We start from the raw sequence: 23,400 nt of genomic DNA on the forward strand, positions 1-23,400 counted from the left end.
TCACAAAAACCTTCAGTTTGGTGTTATTTAATTTCTTTTTTTTTCTGCACCATAGATTACAGGTTTTTATAAGGGGTGGATCTGTAGCTCTCTGGTCTGTCTCCATATTTCCCCAGAGAGCTACAGATCTGCAGCTCGATTTTCACATGATTGGTGCTTCAGTATCATGATGTAAAACTGTTGTCATTGTCCCATAACATCATAAAGATTCTGAAGATTTCAAAAGACATTTAACATGTTGGAATGTAAATATCATCTGATGACCTAGCATCAGTCAAACGTTTTCATTATTTTGTGATGACATCACGACACATGTGTCAAAGTAAACACAATGAAATCATGGGTCACTCAGACAAGCAGTATATTGATAAAGTAACAACACAAAACATCTTCAGCTGACTATAGCCTCCAGAAAAGAATCTGCTTGTGTAATAATATTCATTGACCCCAAGTACACCAGGAGTGCTGGCATATGACTCAGAATTCCATCAGAAAAATTCCTGATGAATATACCACTGTGTTAATCATATCAGTTGTACTATAACTAACTGTGACAACAAAACCTGTAACTAAAAGAAAGGAGAAAATCAATCCTATCAGAAATCTGTAACTTACAGAGTGTATCAGTTGTACTGTAACTTACAGAGTGTATCAATTGTACTGTAAATTACAGAGTATATCAATTGTACTGTAACTTACAGAGTGTATCAATTGTACTGTAACTTACAGAGTGTATCAGTTGTACTGTAACTTACAGAGTGTATCAGTTGTACTGTAATTTACAGAGTGTATCAGTTGTACTGTAAGTTACAGAGTGTATCAATTGTACTGTAACATACAGAGTGTATCAGTTGTACTGTAACTTACAGAGTGTATCAATTGTACTGTAACTTACAGAGTATAACAGTTGTACTGTAACTTACAGAGTTTATCAGTTGTACTTACAGAGTATATCAGTTGTACTCTAACTTACAGAGTATATCAATTGTACTTACAGAGTGTATCAGTTGTACTGTAACTTACAGAGTATATGAATTGTACTGTAACTCACAGAGTATATCAATTGTACTTACAGAGTATATCAATTGTACTGTAACTTACAGAGTATATCAATTGTACTGTAACTTACAGAGTATATCAATTGTATTGTAACTTACAGAGTGTATCAATTGTACTGTAACTTACAGAGTATATCAGTTGTACTATAACTTACAGAGTATATGAATTGTACTGTAACTTACAGAGTATATGAATTGTACTGTAACTCACAGAGTATATCAATTGTACTTACAGAGTATATCAATTGTACTGTAACTTACAGAGTATATCAATTGTACTTACAGAGTATATCAATTGTACTGTAACTTACAGAGTATATCAATTGTACTTACAGAGTATATCAATTGTACTGTAACTTACAGAGTATATCAATTGTATTGTAACTTACAGAGTGTATCAATTGTACTTACAGAGTGTACCAGTTGTACTGTAACTTACAGAGTATATCAATTGTACTGTAACTTACAGAGTATATCAGTTGTACTTACAGAGTATATCAATTGTACTTACAGAGTATATCAATTGTACTGTAACTTACAGAGTATATCAATTGTACTTACAGAGTATATCAATTGTACTGTAACTTACAGAGTATATCAATTGTATTGTAACTTACAGAGTATATCAATTGTACTTACAGAGTGTACCAGTTGTACTGTAACTTACAGAGTATATCAGTTGTACTTACAGAGTATATCAATTGTACTGTAACTTACAGAGTATATCAATTGTACTGTAACTTACAGAGTATATCAATTGTACTGTAACTTACATATTATAACAATTGTATTGTAACTTACATATTATAACAGTTGTATTGTAACTTACATATTATAACAGTTGTACTGTAACTTACATATTATAACAGTTGTGGGAGAGTGTCAATCATACTGTACAATAACTAAGATTTCATATATTCAAATAAAAGAATTCCTCATATGAAGTGGATGGGCACACTTTAGATATACTTGTTTAAAAAATTACACTTTCTATATTGTTCATAGAAATGTTCAATATTTGGAAAATTAATTTTCTTCTGTTAAAATTCATACATTATTTTAAAAATAAAGGATAAGATTACAATAATTTGCATGTTCACAATTGTCAGAACACGTTCATTCATTAATTATTTTTTTTATCAAGGATGTATTAAGTCACTGGGAATTTTTTTTAAATATTGTTACTTAAAATCATTATTTCTTTAGTTCCTTATTTAAAGAACAATTTGTACCTCTGTATTCAAATTTGACATCAAAATTTATTATTGTTTTAAATTGACCAACAATTTCATGAAACCTACGGGCACGGTTGATGTTTAACATTAAATTCATTTAGGTCAGCCTTTTTCTCCATAATTCTGTGAATCACACATTGCAAAAATTACAAAAGCAGGCCTAGTGGCGCTCACTTTCCCCGGTGTGGATCATATTACCCAGGGTTCCCGGTAAAAGTGTCCCTAAGTGTTCTCATCGGAGTTTGATTAATGCATTATCTGATTCTGGGTTTTTTAAAATGCTTTCCTGGCAACCAATTTGAAACATGCCTTATAGCATGGAGTCTTTAATAAGCGATCAGTCTTGTGACAACTACTAAGTCAGGAGGAGACCAGGGACATGATATGAATTTAGTAATCCATACACCCCAATATTAACATTAATGGGGGGAAATTGGTGTACACCAGGAGCTTTTGTCCTTTCCTGAGACAAGACCAAACACTAATTAATACAATCATGCTTGAGTGAATTCAATCAATACTTTTCAACCTTGGAAAAACTGTATTCTAAGCTGCTATCCATGATAAAAAACTGTATTCTAAGCTGCTATCCATATTAAAAAACTGTATTCTAAGCTGCTATCCATAATTTAAAAAAAACTGTATTCTAAGCTGCTATCCATAATTTAAAAAAACTGTATTCTAAGCTGCTATCCATATTAAAAAACTGTATTCTAAGCTGCTATCCATAATTTAAAAAACTGTATTCTAAGCTGCTATCCATAATAAAAAAAGGTAGTTGTAATAAAATTCACTCAACATATATACTTCTTTCAGGCACAAATTCATCTATCCAAGATCAGGAAAAATATCTACATAGTACAATTCACATATTTATCATTTTCTCTGCAACCATAGATGTCTAATTAATGCAGTAAAGTGCCTGAAGATTTCTTCATTTCACTCGAATATGTAATACTTCTTACAAGGAAGAACACAAAATAAGAGAAACAGGCAGCTATTTAGGGGCATATAGTCTGATACTAATGTTCATCAGATCATAAGCAACATAAGTCAACAGCAGACATTGAATAAGGAATGCAGTTGTCATTTTATAGCATGATTTAGTTAGCTAACTGAACTTATTTTGTCATTCTATTCACAGGCAATTGTTTGATACATGGGTTCCCCTCCTTAATAATACCATGATTATATATAGTAGAATTTAGCTACCTAACTGAATTTATTTTGTCATGATTATATATAGCACAATTTAGCTACCTAACTGAACTTATTTTGTCATTATATATAGCACAGTTTAGCTACCTAACTGAACTTATATGTCATTATATAGCACAATTTAGCTACCTAACTGAACTTATTTTGTCATTATATAGCATAATTTAGCTACCTAACTGAACTTATTTTGTCATTATATAGCACAATTTAGCTACCTAACTGAACTTATTTTGTCATGATTATATATAGCACAATTTCGCTACCTAACTGAACTTATTTTGTCATTATATAGCACAATTTAGCCACCTAACTGAACTTATTTTGTCATGATTATATATAGCACAATTTCGCTACCTAACTGAACTTATTTTGTCATTATATAGCACAATTTAGCTACCTAACTGAACTTATTTTGTCATGATTATATATAGCACAATTTAGCTACCTAACTGAACTTATTTTGCCTTCAACAGACTCTCATTTGGTGATATACAAGTATGGTGTAAACATTCAAGTCTTTATCCTAAAAATCAACCCCATTAGCTAGTCCTTAAGCTTGTGGATTTGTTGAATATCTGATAATTCGTAGATCAAGACTTGTAAGACCTTAAGAGTACACAGCGTTAATTCAAAACTGTGGTGAAAACAGCGGTGGGTCCTCATCGAGAGTCTGTTGTTGTCACCAGCTGAAGTCTCAGTTAATGCTAAACTGTTTGTCCTGTCACTCAAACACAAATATTTCCCCATTCCTGGAGATCTATGTTGGGTCAAACAATTTAAAGTTTTTTTTCCTTATGCTAACAGAGTAACAGCCACATAAAGCTATACTGCTTCACTAATCAGGAACAGGCAGTGGGACTAACATGCACTTCTTTTCATTTCATATTTCCCTTACTTTCAGATACTTAAGACAATACACATTAAACACAAACACATACAAACACACACAAACACATATAAACACACACAAACACATAAACACACAGAACAACAGAACAAATTTCTCTAAAGATCAATGACCCGATAACAATTGTCTAGCAATCAGTCATCTGTGACAACGGAACCTCACTGATCAGTCATCTGTGACAATAGAACATCACTGATCAGTCATCTGTGACAATAGAACCTCACTGATCAGTCATCTGTGACAATAGAACCTCAGTGATCAGTCATCTGTGACAACAGAACCTCAGTGATCAGTCATCTGTGACATCAGAACCTCAGTGATCAGTCATCTGTGACAACAGAACCACAGTGATCAGTCATCTGTGACAATAGAACCTCAGTGATTAGTCATCTGTGACAATAGAACCTCAGCGATCAGTCATCTGTGACAACAGAACCTCAGTGATCAGTCATCTGTGACAACAGAACCTCAGTAATCAGTCATCTGTGACAACAGAACCTCAGCGATCAGTCATCTGTGACAATAGAACCTCAGCGATCAGTCATCTGTGACAATAGAACCACAGTGATCAGTCATCTGTGACAACAGAACATCACTGATCAGTTGTCAGGGTTTTGAATAAGATAAATTCACAAAGAAAAAATCACATGTACCCTATTGATCTGTACTGTAGATAATTGTTCTATAGAGAAGTATACTATTGATCTGTACTTTAGATAAGTGTTCTATAGATATATACAATTGATCTGTACTGTAGATAATTGTTCTGTAGACATGTATACTATTGATCTGTACTGTAGATAATTGTTGAGTAGATGTATACTATTGATATGTACTGTAGATAATTGTTCAATGGAGATGTATACTATTGATCTGTTCTGTAGATAATTGTTCAATAGATATATACTATTGATCTGTACTGTATATAATTGTTCAGTGGAGATGTATACTATTGATCTGTACTGTAGATAATTGTTCAATAGATATATTAACTATTGATCTGTACTGTAGATAATTGTTCAATAGATACCTACTATTGATCTGTACTGTAGATAATTGTTCTGTAGAGATGTATCATATTAATCTGTACTGTAGATAATTGTTCAATAGATGTATATACTATTGATCTGTACTGTAGATAATTGTCAAATAGTATATCCATCAATCTGTTGTGTGGATAATTGTTGATGTATTCTTTCAATTTATCTTGTAGATATATTTATAATTGCTATAATTCAAGTGCTGTCCTTGCTTGAGAATGTACTATGTTTCACCAGCATACCTCTCAGAACATACACATAACTTTCAGAATGTACTAGTTGTGAGATTGACCATAATATTTTAGCTTTCAGAATGTACTAGTTGCAAACTTTGTATTCACCTTGACCTTCGATTGTCCTCATTCATGTGTACAAACTTCTCTCTAATCCCAAAGATTCCATCCTGAATACACATTTACTGGTCTTTAACACACTCACCAGATTTCTCAACCTAAATTTTAAAAAAACCCACCGTACTTACTTTTCTCTTTGCAAGAAAAAGGAGATTTTCCGCCGATGCATCCTGCCTCGTGAAATAGTCCAACAAAACTGACAGCTGAAAGATGACTTTTATTTCCCTCGCGTCTCAGGACCGATGTAAACTTGTCATTTTCGGACAGAAAAACTTTTAAATTTGCTACACTACAACAGGTAAACAGCAATTCTCATATGACTTCAAAGGTTAGAAAACTCAAGATTGGGCTTCCTCCAGCTTAGTTTAGCAAACAGAGTATGAAAAACTGCCACATTATATTCCAACAAAAACCCGAATCAAAAGCTCTAACACACCCTCATGTCTATAGGGACTTCAATCCTCTACTGTCACTAATAAACAGCTTAATTCAGTGTCATTATAATTTATCTTCATAAGTCAAAAGATAAAACAAAAAATAACTCAACAACCATCATCTATCATTTGTGAATTCACATATCTACTCATTGTATATAAAATTCTGTATTGTTTTAGTGACCCACAAATGTTCATCAAATTTGACCTCATTTGCTGTAGTCATATAAATGCAATGAAATTAGTCTCTATACATATTATATAATGTTCCATGCTTATTGCAATAGAATGACTCCCTAACGAACTGCATGGATTTTCTGTCACTGAGTGTTTGGAGAATTGCCATCTTTTATTTGCCAATAGATTATGGAGTTCTCTTCTCTCCCTCCTAATTCAATCATTTTTGAGAATCCTGAGATACAATCACAGATGTGTGGAAAACAAAAGAAAAAAGCGGTATTCCAGACAGAAGTGACCCGAGGAGAGATTAGCAGAGGTCTAGGAACTGTCTGAATTATCCAGAACAAAACAGATGTCCTTAAACAGGACTGCAGGCTACAGTTCAACAATAGAAGATATGAATACACTGTGTCACACTACAATTTCTTTTTTCCTTAGATCAATTCAACCTTTTTTGTCTCATTTCCAGAAGTTTTTAGTTTGTATAGGGAAGAGGGAAGGTGTGCAGGTTTTTTTTTCTTTTTTGTTTTTTGTTTAAGTGTTATTTAATAATATAAAATGGTTTTAAAAATATCAAACATTGAATTTTTGTCAAATAAAAACAAACAACCTTGTTTAAGGAAGGAAAGACAAGGTTTTGGGAACATAATGGAAGTTAATACAGGATGTTTGATTTTGTGATAAATAATCAAACATCTTTGACAAATGATAGGTCACTTAGTACCACGTTCATTGTTTCGCCTTCATCTGTTTCCGATGTATGGATTTGACAAATAGTCACACGACTGAAGCCTATCTTATCTTATTATATCAGCAGAAATAACTATGGAGCAAATATAACTGTCAAACTTCAAGATTAGTCCACCTAATTCCCTGTACGAAGCTGAGGGTGGGGTGAGGGTTAGATGGACTTTAAAATAGAAACTGGAGAAAACAAATTCACCAGAATTTACACACACAAAAAAAACCCACCTGAAATATGTGTATGGATGATAATTAATTCAATCACTGTGGATTCTTCAATTCTATTGAATTAAATTTTTGATTTTTCAAATAACAACAGTCATACATAATTATTACAAAAATTCAAAGACATCCATCCCAGAACTATTTTCTAAAGACTATTTGAATATTTACCCTGAAAGAAATGCATTGAATTAAAATAATAAAAATAATAAAAATTGTATACACACCACACCCAAGAATGTCTCCTCGGGGGAACAATATCCACAGGAACGGATAGCATCCTCACGGATCATCAATCAGAAAACAAAAAATGTTCCTTGGCTCACAGAGTCGTCGGAGACAAACTGTAGCGGTTACGTCAGAGAGGAGATTTAAGTCCGCTGAGGACAAACACTAATCTGTCACACGGAGCAAACAGTATAACACCCTCCAACCTCAGCTCCAACTTCAACAACGTGTAAATAACCTCAGGTGAAACAGACAATAGAGACAATTTATTTCACTGCCAGCTGCTCAGGTCAAATGCCCCTCCAACTGCTGGATCCTCACCACTATAGGTAAAAAAAAATCCTCCGGATTTCTCCACAATTATCTCACTGTTAAATTGATAGAGTTTTGGGGGGAGGGATTGTTGTTGTTCGTTTTATGCACTTTTTCATACTAAGTCCGTGATTAGAAATGATTGTCTATATTGACGATGCAATCAATATCTATGAGAAAATGTAATTCACTCTTGAAACATCCAACATTTTTGGATCCAGTTCTGTGTTCCTCCTTCACTGTGATTCTAAGTATTATATGTATATAGTGAAGAAGTCCTCTGTTTACCGACAAACTGACTAAACACTGCAAAGACTCAGTGTTATCTGTCAATGAAGCTTAAGACCAGCCTTACACTTCACATGACAATCACAAAGCTAGATCCACCTATGGTTTTTTGGAAAGACTTGATCTACTATAGGGGAGCCCAAGTTCCTAAATTCAGCAAGAACAAACTTCTTCCAATGAGAGATCAATATGTATAAAAGCCTGTTGTGAGTTACGTCACCCACAAAAAAATCATCCAAGCAGCATTTCAAAATCAATGGAGCCCTTCAATAAATTTGTAGCTCTGACCATTAAAAAATGTCACAGCCATCATTTAAACATGAAAAATACAGCTGTAGTTTATCAATCAGCTTCAATAGAATATTCATTTCTCTTTTAATTTGCATCAGCCAATTCTAGAATGGCCCAGTCGGCTACTTTATCACAATATTATCCTTATCTCCACACGATAATGGGCAAAAGGAAAATATAATATGACGAGATTTAATTAATATTCCAAGTCTCTGAGGCTCATGTTGGAGTTTTTCATAATATCAATTCAGGGTAACTTGGCCTAATTAGAAAGTGGATGGTTAATTCCCGTCTGCCTTGGGTACACACAGTTTTAGGTATATGTTATCACACAAAATATGCTGCAACAATTAGGAATTTTCAGAGCAGAACAAAAATAGTCATTCCCACCATCTAAGAAAGTTGAAATTTAACAAGTTCATTTTTTGTGCTAAAAACTCTGGTTTGCAGTGGTTGACGTGATTGGTAGAAATAAACTACTCCCACGAGGACAATCCAAGATGAAAACTATCCAATTATATTGGTATACTGTCTACAAATTTGTCACATCCACTGTTTAATGGAGTCAGTAAATTCCCAGGTGAACAATGCTAATCTTAAATCATGCTACTTCCCAAAAAAATTTGTCAGAAACAGATACCTTAAATTCAATCCGCAACACCATGATTTTTTTTCCTCAATATCTAATGTCCGTTTTCCCTCTGCAAGGATCACATAAAGCAATCATTTCCTGGTGCCAACGTAACTCTGTCACAGGTAATTAAATCAGGGTTCAACAGCACAACTGATATCATATCACACTGCTGTACAACACACTTTTTTTGGCAGAGATATTGTCAGATATCAGAGGGATTTATATGGTAATTACCAACTTTCTTTTTTTTTTCAAGATAATTCCATGTCACACTCAGTGGTAAAACTCAATGAAACGATCTGTAAAATTGTAGGTATTTCTGTTGAATTCTTTATGTTTTGTCACAAAAACTTCCCTCTCCAGCTATTATTTTTACACAAGGGGCTTCAACCATGCAGTGCAGATTTCACCCATGCAGTGCAGATGTCGACAACTATATGGACCAAGTCCAACTTGAATCTAGATACAGTCTAGATTCCCAATTTTTAATTCAGAAAAAAATTATTTATCCTATGAAATTATTTTGTCCTAGATGTCCAATGTGACCATGCACTTCATTGACCAAACACACTGCAGTCTGTTTTAATACTTGCCTAAAATTTCACAAATGTTCAATTTATTTTTGTCAAGAAAATGTGCCAGCAATTCTAACCATATAAAACAGTGTCTGATTAAAACTATTTTAGTTACAGTATGCAATAGGAATTTTTTGTTCAGCTTTTCGGTTATATAAATCCTTCACAATCTAGTCTTGCATTAAATTTTATCACATCCATTGAATATTGTGAAAGTCCCCCTGTCCTTACTTGGTCCAGACAGACACATGGCATGCGGACAATTCGGGATTAACTGTCCTACAGCCGCTCGTAGCTTCCAATTGGTTCACGACCTCGACATGAAAATATCCTCCAGGAAAACACAAACCAACTGAATAAAAATCCACCCCACAGACTGCGTACTTCTCATAATAGAACAATGACCACATTTATATGGAATGGATAGAATCCATTAGGAACTACTGGGATCTGACAATAACAGAGAAATTGTTATTGGAATGAGAAGACAATTAGCACCCCTTTATTTAATCAGGATTTAAATGTAAACACCAGTGGTTAAGTACAACTAATTCATAGAAATCCAAACTCCTATTGCAAAGTCGAAAATAAACGGTAGGTAGTAAATGTATTTAAATGTTCTGTATCAAATGGATTTCTAACAATCTGTGTTGACATATTGAACTTGATAGGAGAATTCAAAATTTCAAATGTTTGCTGGCCTCGACTCAAATCAAAACAAAATTACATAAAATAATATCTGTTTATAATGTGTAGTGTTGAATAACAGACACATGATTGACACTATGTAGTTTGAATATCTGCTAATTAAATCACTTACTTAAGCTTTTTGCTACTTTTACTCCTGGGAGAAGCATATGTCTTGCAAAATACCCCTACCCCTCCTTCTGAGAGAAGCACATGCCATGCAGACATCAAAACCCATGACCGTTTCAGTTCTACTAAGTGAAACAATGTAAATTAGTTCTACTAAGTGAAACAATGTAAATTGCGACATTGTGCCTGCTTCATCTTCTGGTAGAGACTAATAGAATCCTTCATAAGTAGGAGTGTAGGATAGGGACATTACATTGAGGGGACAAGATTCACAGTCTTAGGACGAGACTTTGCCGAGTCCTACACATCGAATCTTGTCCCCTCGGTGGAATGTCCCAATCCCACACAAGGAAATAATGAAGGATTATTTTTCTCACATTTTACCTACAGTTTAGTGCATTTTAGGAGCTTTGAGAAAATTCTAAATTATCAAAATCTTCATTTAAACTTCAATGCAAAAACTAATTAGATAGGCAGAAAGAGCATACCCGTAAATGATTTACACTGTAAGTGTAAACTAAAAAACCCAAGGTTGTCCACCAGAAAGCTATATACATTAAAATTTAAAGATAACAATGCAAAATATTTTTACTTCACCGTGTAACGTAAATCTTCACTGTGTAACGTAAATCATAGAAAATATATGACGTCACAATCAAATGACATCGCAGCAGTGTGAGACAGAATTAAACATCTCACATGGCTGTCTCACATGGGTAAAGTTGATAATATCACACTGGTGATAATGTGAGAAACCTCTCTCCCTCATCCTGCAGGAGAAGCACATGCCATGCACAAAACCCCTTCTTCTCCTGGGAGAAGCACATGCCATGCACAGTACCCCTTCTTCTTCTCCTGGGAGAAGCACATGCCATGCACAGTACCCCTTCCCCTCCTCCTGGGAGAAGCACATGCCATGCACAGTACCCCTTCCCCTCCTCCTGGGAGAAGCACATGCCATGCACAAAACCCCTCCCCCTCCTCCTGAGAAGAATGATTTTATAGTTGCAGACCTGTAGCTCTCTAAGAAGATATTTGGACAAATCAGAGAGCTCCAGATCCACCCCTATACAATCCCTCTATGTACAGCACAGTTTTTTTTCCTGTGCACATTATTGAGAGGTCTCATTTTACTGGCAACCCGACAGGGCAACAAATGAAATTACTTGAAACTGAGTTTCCGGTTCACATGAGGCTTTAATGAATGTTTGAAGGTATGTTCGGACACAAGCTGTGTTAGCATTTTTTAATGTTAAAATTTTGAGATAGCGATGCAAGAATTCAGTGATAATATCAAGACCTCACTCATGTGCAGAAAAAACTGCTGTACATTGAAGGGTTTTAAATAGGAAGTGGAGGCTGTATACGTAGCTCTCTGTTATATGTCCCAACAAGTTCACAGAGAGCTACAGATCTACAGCTAGGTATTCTATTATCTAGGTAATCTATGATTAAAGTATGTTTATGGTATTTCATGTTAATGATATCTTATGATTCAGGTATTTTGTAATAAAGGTAATTTATTGTTAAGGTATTTTGATATTAAGGTATTTAAGCAATAAGGTAATTTATGATTAAGGGATTTTATGTTTAAAGTATTTATAATAAAAGTGTTTTTTGATTTTATGAGGTATTTTATATGATTAAGGTATATTATGTTAAAGGTATTTCATGTGATTATGGTATTTTATTAAAAGGCATTTCATATACGATTAAGGTATATTATGTTAAAGGTATTTCATGTGATTATGGTATTTTATTAAAAGGCATTTCATATACGATTAAGGTATATTATGTTAAAGGTATTTCATGTGATTATGGTATTTTATTAAAAGGCATTTCATATACGATTAAGGTATATTATGTTAAAGGTATTTCATGTGATTATGGTATTTTATTAAAAGGCATTTCATATATGATTAAGGTATATTATGTTAAAGGTATATGATGTGATTATGGTATTTTATTAAAAGGCATTTCATATACGATTAAGGTATATTATGTTAAAGGTATTTCATGTGATTATGGTATTTTATTAAAAGGCATTTCATATACGATTAAGGTATATTATGTTAAAGTTATTAATTATTATGTTTAAGATGTTTTATGATAAAGGAATTTGTTTTACATAAATTCCTTGTTTAAAGTATTTTAAGTTTATTTTATTCTATGTTTAAGGCATTCCTAATGTTTAACATATTTCCTGGTTATGTTGGTGGCATTCTATGTTTAGGTATTTTGTGTGATGGTTCATATGAGGGCTTCATTATATCCTTATATTTGATATACTGCATGGCAATAAAATATGGTCTTACTGTTTTATTGATAAACAAAAATGGAAATCTTGTTAGTATTGACGAAATTCTATTCCAGATTGAGAGACATCTTGGATCTTTGAAGTCTATCTCATGCTGAACAACTTAAATCGATGCAAGTTCTCCATCGCAGAATCTGAAGAACATTAAAGCCCTCTTCTGAACAAAGTATGGTACTTCTTCGTGCCGAGAAGATTCATCTTCTGCTCTTTAAATGGATATATACAGTTGAAACATCAGGCAAATTTGGGTAAAGCCCAGGCACACCATCAATCAACAGAAGTAATAAAATCAAGACTTTACTACGGATAATACAAACTGACAATTTTGTAATGTGAATATTGAAAAAAAGGCACCTTTCAGTGCAATTAGGCCTAAAAGTTATCAACAGCAATATTTCCCAATATTTGTTATATCAATTTAATTATAGAGGAATTGAAGACAGGAGAGCAATTAATACCATACAATACAGGTCTGACAGGACAGCTCATCTACCACATAAAATTAATGTTACGTATAATGGAAAAATCATAAAACCAGAAACAAACAGTGCTAATATCCTGTACATTGATGAATCATCGAGTCCAAAGAAAGGAAGTCCATTAACACCATCAACCTTCCCAGTCTATAAAACTTCTGTACCTTTATATATCAACCTTCCCAGTCTATAAAACTTCTGTACCTTTATACATCAACCTTCCCAGTCTACAAAACTTCTGTACCTTTATACACCAACCTTCCTAGAGATCTCAGTCTATAAAACTAATCTGTACCTTTATACATCAACCTTCCCTGTCTATAAAACTTCTGTACCTTTATACATCAACCTTCCCAGTCTATAAAACTTCTGTACCTTTATACATCAACCTTCCTAGAGATCCCTGTCTATAAAACTTCTGTACCTTTACACAGTCAACCTTCCCAGTCTAAAAAACTAATCTGTACCTTTATACATCAACCTTCCCTGTCTATAAAACTTCTGTACCTTTATACATCAACATTCCCAGTCTATAAAACTTCTGTACCTTTATACATCAACCTTCCCAGTCTACAAAACTTCTGTACCTTTATATTGATTGCTTGTATCTTGCTTAATGTCCCTCTCGATGGTGTTAGGGACATTGAATAAGTACATTGTAAAAATCTGTAAAATTTTAAGACATTTTTAAATGTATGGATGTTACAGGGAAAAGTTGTCCTGATTCCACTTATAAAGACGAAGAATGTGCGAGGAACACCAGAGGTTCCATTGTACTGCAATAATATTAATTTGCAGTATCACCATTATTTCCCTCATTTTCCCACTTCTCGGCGTAAAATTCCTTTTTAAAAGTAGTCCTGTTTACCGAGTCTTACAAAAACTAAGTCCAATCCACTATTAACACACAGCTTGCTGTCTCTTTTACTTCCCTTAATTTCCTGAGGAACGTTGCAGGCAGCCATTTATTGCTTTATGCTTTGATGTTTAAAGCAGAGGAAAAAAAGGACCTTTTATTTTCAATACCTTAAATTTCTGAACCCAAGTTTTGCTCCATATCTTTGATACTATTGGTATCTATTAAAAACATATCACTAATTAAAAGTCTACAAAACTCATTGTTTAATAAAAGCATGAAAATTAAGGAATAACTTGAAAGTGATTTTAATTAAAATAAGGAGAAATGACCCTCATACTTTCACTGCATCTATATTTCCATAATTCAAACAAACCATTATTTACATTTTGTAATTCTGACCTTATTTACAAGATCCACTAATATTTGAAGCAGTTTTAAAACATGTAAACATTTGTGTAATGTCAACTGACAATGCCCTGTTCATGCAGATCCAAAAAAAAAAAAGTATTCTGGACAGAAAAAATAACAGCTTAATTTCTATTAATTGCAGCTGATAAATTGCTAGTTTAACTTTCCTAGTTATCAGAATCCCACAAATCAAAAATTGATTATTTTGCTCGTTACTGAGTCAGAAAATCTGACAAGAATACACTCTTTCTGATCTTAATCCCATCAATCTCCGAGTAGCCATTGAATCAATTCCGAAATATTCCGTCTCAATGACTTTCATTGCAGCAGCCTACTTGTTGTCAGATTTTAATTTAAACTGGCTCGAGATAAATAAACCTGGCTAAAATGATAGTTACCTTAAGCTCAAATATATTGTTTCTGGTTCATTAAGAGCTCTAATTAATTAAACTGTAATCTCACATATGTGGCCTTTTTTCATTGAACTGAGAAAGGGAAAAGAAATCTCTAACTCCAAGGACTGTAACTCAGCTAAAACACAACAAAAGAAAATGCAGAGGGGGGGGGGGATTATCTTTCACCAAATTTTCACTGATGTTTAACATTCTCAGGCTGCTATTTACATTATGTGTAACACTTAACCTAATTACTTGCACTGCTTATTGTGAGGTAGAGGGCATTTAAATATTCTTGACAAATGATTAATTACATTTCTAATCAGCTTATAATTAATTAGTAAACTCTGTGTGCTAAGATATGAAGCACCTTAGAGACGAGTCTGACTGTATAGCAGGAGAAAGCTTTCCTCTGTCTCCATTCCTGTTTTTAATTTACACAGCTCAAATGTATATAAAATTCATTTCGATGGCATCTGAGATGTAAATATTTATAAGATTCAGTGAAATCCGACTGGACTGAATAAAATATTTTCTCATGTTATTCAAAATCTAACAATTGTGGAATTTACTGATGTGAATTTCAGAAGAATGAAGTTTTGCCAGTGATTCTATCAGGGTTTATCAATTCAGCATTTTTTTTTTATTTTTAGATTTACGAACATAAAATAATAAATTTTCCATGGAAGAAGGAAACGATGTACAGAATATAATTTTATTTACTACTATTTTTTTAAAGGAGGAAATAAATATTATATACCAATATCTCACTGGAAATATTTCCTTATTCTGTGCTATTGGTGTTTGATTTCCTAGTAACCAGGGACCCTGTTACTGCTGCGTACTGAAAAAAGTTGGATTTTTTTAAAGTGTGAAATATTTCTTACAAATCTGACACAGAATCCAAGGTCATGATCCTGTCTAAAAATTTACATTAAAAGAAAAGAGTTTCACGTGTCAAAATTTTTATTTTCCTTCTGAAATTTTATAAAACCTTTTGTTGGGAGGATTGATAAACCAATAAATAAACAAATGCTGTCAATAACAAAGCCATTGTAAAACATCTCCATCCCTTCACTGACCCGGCATGGCCAACACAAAAATCAGAGATGTACTGCAAGCAACAAATCAATGCTGACAATTTGTGAGAGCCTAAAAATGTCTTCCTGTGTCCCGAATTGATTGAGCCTTCTTGGTATGCCCGTCACCGATCTAAGTGTGAGAATTGTAAAGGACTCAAAACTAATCCTAAACAATGATTGCTCCATCCTCCAGGCTTAAAATGGAACGAAAAACAAACTCCACTAATGAAAATTCATGAAAGTCTCCCAAGTTTAAATTGCGAGTCATTGCAGTGGGTGTTTGTAAGTGTTTCTGTCCATGACAGGAGCAGTTTATGTAAATTACAGTGAAATGAAAACAAATCTATTTCATTCTTCAAGTCTCATTCTAAATGGTAAAAAAAAAAACCCACCAGCTTTCAACACATTTAAATATATGATCATAACCATTCTATTACAACATTAAAAGAAATAACATTAATTGTGAGTCTCAACAGAAATAACATTAACTGTGAGTCGTGTAACATCTCTCAACAGAAATAACATTAACTGTGTGTCGTGTAACATCTCTCAACAGAAATAACATTAACTGTGAGTCATGTAACATCTCTCACTACAGAAATAACATTAACTGTGAGTCGTGTAACATCTCTCACTACAGAAATAACATTAACTGTGAGTCATGTAACATCTCTCAACAGAAATAACATTAACTGTGAGTCATGTCACATCTCTCAACAGAAATAACATTAACTGTGAGTCATGTAACATCTCTCACTACAGAAATAACATTAACTGTGAGTCATGTAACATCTCTCAACAGAAATAACATTAACTGTGTGTCATGTAACATCTCTCACTACAGAAATAACATTAACTGTGAGTCATGTAACATCTCTCAACAGAAATAACATTAACTGTGAGTCATGTAACATCTCTCAACAGAAATAACATTAACTGTGAGTCATGTCACATCTCTCAACAGAAATAACATTAACTGTGAGTCATGTAACATCTCTCACTACAGAAATAACATTAACTGTGAGTCATGTCACATCTCTCACTACAGAAATAACATTAACTGTGAGTCGTGTAACATCTCTCACTACAGAAATAACATTAACTGTGAGTCATGTAACATCTCTCACTACAGAAATAACATTAACTGTGAGTCATGTAACATCTCTCACTACAGAAATAACATTAACTGTGAGTCATGTAACATCTCTCACTACAGAAATAACATTAACTGTGAGTCATGTAACATCTCTCACTACAGAAATAACATTAACTGTGAGTCATGTAACATCTCTCAACAGAAATAACATTAACTGTGAGTCATGTAACATCTCTCACTACAGAAATAACATTAACTGTGAGTCATGTAACATCTCTCAACAGAAATAACATTAACTGTGAGTCATGTAACATCTCTCAACAGAAATAACATTAACTGTGAGTCATGTAACATCTCTCACTACAGAAATAACATTAACTGTGTGTCGTGTCACATCTCTCAACAGAAATAACATTAACTGTGAGTCATGTAACATCTCTCACTACAGAAATAACATTAACTGTGAGTCATGTAACATCTCTCACTACAGAAATAACATTAACTGTGTGTCGTGTCACATCTCTCACTACAGAAATAACATTAACTGTGAGTCATGTAACATCTCTCACTACAGAAATAACATTAACTGTGAGTCATGTAACATCTCTCAACAGAAATAACATTAACTGTGAGTCATGTAACATCTCTCAACAGAAATAACATTAACTGTGAGTCATGTAACATCTCTCAACAGAAATAACATTAACTGTGAGTCATGTAACATCTCTCAACAGAAATAACATTAACTGTGAGTCATGTAACATCTCTCAACAGAAATAACATTAACTGTGAGTCATGTAACATCTCTCAACAGAAATAACATTAACTGTGAGTCATGTAACATCTCTCACTACAGAAATAACATTAACTGTGAGTCATGTAACATTTCTCACTACAGAAATAACATTAACTGTGAGTCATGTAACATCTCTCAACAGAAATAACATTAACTGTGAGTCATGTAACATCTCTCACTACAGAAATAACATTAACTGTGAGTCATGTAACATCTCTCACTACAGAAATAACATTAACTGTGAGTCATGTAACATCTCTCAACAGAAATAACATTAACTGTGAGTCATGTAACATCTCTCACTACAGAAATAACATTAACTGTGAGTCATGTAACATCTCTCAACAGAAATAACATTAACTGTGAGTCATGTCACATCTCTCACTACAGAAATAACATTAACTGTGAGTCATGTAACATCTCTCACTACAGAAATAACATTAACTGTGAGTCATGTAACATTTCTCACTACAGAAATAACATTAACTGTGAGTCATGTAACATCTCTCACTACAGAAATAACATTAACTGTGAGTCATGTAACATCTCTCAACAGAAATAACATTAACTGTGAGTCATGTAACATCTCTCACTACAGAAATAACATTAACTGTGAGTCATGTCACATCTCTCAACAGAAATAACATTAACTGTGTGTCATGTAACATCTCTCAACAGAAATAACATTAACTGTGAGTCATGTAACATCTCTCACTACAGAAATAACATTAACTGTGAGTCATGTAACATCTCTCACTACAGAAATAACATTAACTGTGAGTCATGTCACATCTCTCAACAGACTACAAAGGCAAAACTCCTGCAAGAGAAGTCGAAATGGATTAAAATTGCAATAAAATCTAGAGTGATCCACAAAGAAGCTACGTAGCAAGTTTCAGCTTGATATGTGACAGAGAAATGAAATTAGAAACAAAAAACCCCAAACAGATGGACGTACAGACATTGCTGTATCATGATAATACATCCCCTCTAAAGGCGAGCATATGATAAAAACTCAAATAATCAAAATTTTCAAACAAATTTTGTTATAAAGTAAAATACATGCAGTTCATGATAGCGAATCTCAACAGCAAGAGAAAATTATAGTTCTGAATCATTATAACCATGCAACCTTTGTTATATAGAATAAATTGATTTCACTTCACAATAAGCATGAATTCATTATGATGAAGTTTGTTATAAGAATGTTTTACTGTATGGATTCACTGGTTCTAGTTTATCATAAGTAAAGCTATAAAACAAAATCCTGGCATAACCTCCATCCTATGTTGTCATCCTGTTATCATCCCATGTTATTGGCAGAGCCCATGAGGTGAGTTTTTATATTCAGGTCTACATCTGAGAATATGACACAATATTAGGAATTTTTCTGGTGTCGTACAGGAGTCCTCAGATTCTCTCCTCGTAATTGGACGTGACAGAGCAATTATGAACAATGGGGTAACCATGTGCACTTGTGGTGAAGATCTCTCTCTTTCCATCTATTATCCCTACAGAGATGCAATGATTGATTCTGGGTTAATCAGGAGAAATTTAATTAGCCTGCATGTCCACCCATAATGGGATCTTCTTCATTTTCCATCTCCAGTTCACTTTTCTAGGAATGAGAAACTACAATTCTCCAAAGGTTGAAATTGCATGCTGACATGAACAAAATAATTAGCGATAATTTACTGGGAGGATCAGAAGCCCCCTGGCATCTGTGCGGAGGAACAGAGGTTTTATGTATGCAGCATTCAACGCGTCAGATTGAATGGAGGAGTCTTTACCAATACCCTACTAACGTAATTACCCTGTAATAGATTGGTTTGTAATGGAGTTAGGGATGTTAGATTATGCCCCCATTGAGCGAGATAAATTCACAGCTAAGGTTAATCTACTGTGATACCAAATCACACTCTGATCCATTGGAGTCAGAGCAGGCAGAAAATCTCCACTGCCAGAGTTATCAACCTTTACACGCTGATCTTATCTGACTGTGGGATTTTTCTGATACTAACTCAGTCAGTTCAAATTAGCAGTATCTCCACTCTAATAAGTCTATATTAGATTATGTCATGTTTCAATGCTCAGTAATATTTTCCCTCCACTAGAAAATCTCCAGGGATTGCTCGCTGGTATGTGATTTTTAACCTGATGAAGTTAAATACTATTTAATAACCCCCATTTCATACATGAAAGAATAACTAATATTTTTGGACATGAAAATTTTTTTAGTGCTGTTGTTGTCGTGATTCCAATGACAGGAAAAATTAAAATTTTTGTATTTCCTCATTCTTTTTAAAAAATATTTAACGAAGGAATCATAATAATAATACGTGAAAAATCTTTTCCTAAAACACCAAAATTCCATGTAACTGTCATATACAATCGATTGTATTCTATGAGTTCACTGTAATATATGCACATACTATCAAATTACTAGATGACAGTGAAAGATTTATAATGACAAAAAAATTGACAAGGATATTTAACATTATTGACATTTCCGTAAAAAATGATTTTTTGATATTCTGTACATTTTCCCTTATTGAGCCAGTGAGAACATAATTAACAAGAGATTGACAGAACTAAATCCTGTACCACCTAATATGTGCTGTCTGGGAGATCAAACAGATTGAGAAGGGAGCGTGCCATTAATGATGAGATTCCTGTATAATACAATCACCTTCTTAATAAGAAGCTTACTCCAATTACTATACATGAAAATCGTTTTTATCACAGATGTAAATAATACTGCTATCTCCTGTTCCAAAATAAATAAGAATCTCTTCCTGCTTCCTTCTTCTGCAAAAACCAGTCATTCGGAAGTTCTAATACAGACAAAAATCAAAGTCATTCAGGAGTTCTAATACAGACAAAAATCAAAGTCATTCAGGAGTTCTAATACAGACAAAAATCAAAAAGTCATTCAGGATTTCTATGATACAAAAATCAAAGTCATTCAGGAGTTCTATTATAGACAAAAATTAAAGTAATTCAGGAGTTCTAATATAGACAAAAATCAAAGTAATTCAGGAGTTCTAATACAGACAAAAATCAAAGTCATTCAGGAGTTCTAATATAGACAAAATCATAGTCATTCAGGAGTTCTAGTATAGACAAAAATTAAAGTCATTCGGGAGTTCTAATATAGACAAAAATCATAGTCATTCAGGAGTTCTAGTATAGACAAAAATTAAAGTCATTCAGGAGTTCTAATATAGACAAAAATCATAGTCATTCAGGAGTTCAAGTATAGACAAAAATTAAAGTCATTCAGGAGTTCTAATATAGACAAAAATCATAGTCATTCAGGAGTTCTAGTATAGACAAAAATCATAGTCATTCAAGAGTTCTAGTATAGACAAAAATCATAGTCATTCAAGAGTTCTAGTATAGACAAAAATCATAGTCATTCAGGAGTTCTAGTATAGACAAAAATTAAAGTCATTCAGGAGTTCTAATATAGACAAAAATTAAAGTCATTCAGGAGTTCTAATATAGACAAAAATCAAAGTCATTCAGGAGTTCTCTGGCCCAGAGATGGCTGATGAATTTGTTGGAGTTTGTTTCCTTGCATTTTGTTTCCTTAGGAGTTAAACAAGACCAGAATAACACAGCAATTCCCTGAACTGTCAGAGATGTTCAATCCAAAATCTGAGATCAAAACAATATAGCAATTCCCTGAACTGTCAGAGATGTTAAATACAAATTCTCCATTCACATTGACAGCAGTGATATCTACATTTGTACCTATCTTAAAACGTATCACATGTTAAACCTTTAATCCCCCTTGCAAATTACATAATGATCAGCACAGAGAAGGTCACGGCCCTCACCTCCTAATTCTTGAAAATTGGATATATAATGCATTATAAAATTCATCTCAAATTTGATATTCATAAAATTCTTCCCTTTTTAGCTAACATCATCACAAACTTTCCCAACTCTGATGTGTTATACACATAAACAAAGATTTCCTAACTCACCCAGACACATAAACAAAGATTTCCTAACTCACTCAGACACATAAACAAAGATTTCCTAACTCACTCAGACACATAAACAAAGATTTCCTAACTCACTCAGACACATAAACAAAGATTTCCTAACTCATTCAGACACATAAACAAAGATTTCCTAACTCACTCAGACACATAAACAAAGATTTCCTAACTCACTCAGACACATAAACAAAGATTTCCTAACTCACTCAGACACATAAACAAAGATTTCCTAACTCACTCAGACACATAAACAAAGATTTCCTAACTCACCCAGACACATAAACAAAGATTTCCTAACTCACTCAGACACATAAACAAAGATTTCCTAACTCACTCAGACACATAAACAAAGATTTCCTAACTCACTCAGACACATAAACAAAGATTTCCTAACTCACTCAGACACATAAACAAAGATTTCCTAACTCACTCAGACACATAAACAAAGATTTCCTAACTCACTCAGACACATAAACAAAGATTTCCTAACTCACTCAGATACATACAATGACTGATTAATTTCTCACTGGACCCTCGGTCTCCCAAATTTCTCACTGGACCCTCAGTCTCCCAAATTTCTCACTGGGCCCTCGGTCTCCTAAATTTCTCACTGGGCCCTCGGTCTCCCAAATTTCTCACTGGACCCTCAGTCTCCCAAATTTCTCACTGGGCCCTCGGTCTCCTAAATTTCTCACTGGGCCTTCAGTTAGTCTCCCAAATTTCTTACTGGGCCTCAGTCTCCCAAATTTCTCATTGAGCCCTCAGTCTCACAAAATTTCTTACCGGATCCTCAGTCTTCTAAATTTTTCACCAGACCCTCAGTCTCCCAAATTTCTCAGCAGACCCTCAGTCTCACAAATTTCTCACTGGGCCCTGACAGTCTCCCAATGCACAAACTGGAAGAATTCTGATTATGTATCGATCTGAATACTTTTTCTGATCAAAATTTAATCAACATAGGGAACCTGAGACCTCTTCCTCGGAATTCACCCCCTCCTTCCTCCAGCAGCTCTGGGTATTTCTTTATATATACTCAGTGACTGTATGAACAATGGAACCCTGCAGTGTGTTCTAGAATCTGATCAGCTTTAATAATTCATTTCATGTGATAAAGTTTAACCTAAAGGATAAAAATATAGCTACAGAGTCATGAACAGTTTATGCATTCATGTCTGTGAATAACCATACACTTATATTTCCACTGTACTATATAAAACACAAACATTTGCACACAGAAATTACTCAACTTACAAAAGCATACTTGTGTAGATCCAGGACATGGGAGGTGGAGGGGGTGGAGGGGTTTAGGGGAGAGGGAGGATGGGTTAAAGGGAGGGGTGGGGGTTAGGGCAGGAGATAGAGAGGTGGAGGGGTTATGGGGAGGGGGTGGAGGGGTTTAAGGGAAAGGGAGGATGGGTTTAGGGGA

At 33.9% G+C, this 23,400-nt stretch overlaps 1 protein-coding gene and 1 long non-coding RNA gene across 6 annotated transcripts in view; both read right to left on the reverse strand.

Annotated features, from left to right (window-relative positions):
- LOC125672244 (cAMP-specific 3',5'-cyclic phosphodiesterase 4B-like) overlaps nucleotides 1-23,400 on the reverse strand; it is a 112,508-nt gene that overhangs the window by 65,752 nt on the left and 23,356 nt on the right. The window contains exon 1 of one of the 5 annotated variants that reach the window (XM_048908422.2): nucleotides 7,619-21,166. The exons of 2 other annotated variants lie outside the window; for them this stretch is intronic. In XM_048908422.2, the coding sequence (XP_048764379.1) occupies nucleotides 7,619-7,671 (53 nt within the window). In that variant the 5' untranslated portion in view covers nucleotides 7,672-21,166. Of the gene's footprint in view, nucleotides 1-5,939; nucleotides 6,278-7,618; nucleotides 21,167-23,400 lie in introns of those variants that run through there. 2 more of the 5 variants (XM_056164010.1, XM_048908423.2) reach the window with 2 other exon arrangements.
- Nucleotides 18,990-23,105, reverse strand: LOC130054402 (uncharacterized). Its single transcript, XR_008802711.1, has 2 exons — nucleotides 22,758-23,105; nucleotides 18,990-19,582 (listed from the first exon to the last, which is right to left on the reverse strand). It is a non-coding gene; the product is annotated as an uncharacterized LOC130054402 (long non-coding RNA).

The sequence above is a fragment of the Ostrea edulis genome, chromosome 4 (assembly GCF_947568905.1).
Source record: "Ostrea edulis chromosome 4, xbOstEdul1.1, whole genome shotgun sequence".
Taxonomy (NCBI): domain Eukaryota; kingdom Metazoa; phylum Mollusca; class Bivalvia; order Ostreida; family Ostreidae; genus Ostrea; species Ostrea edulis.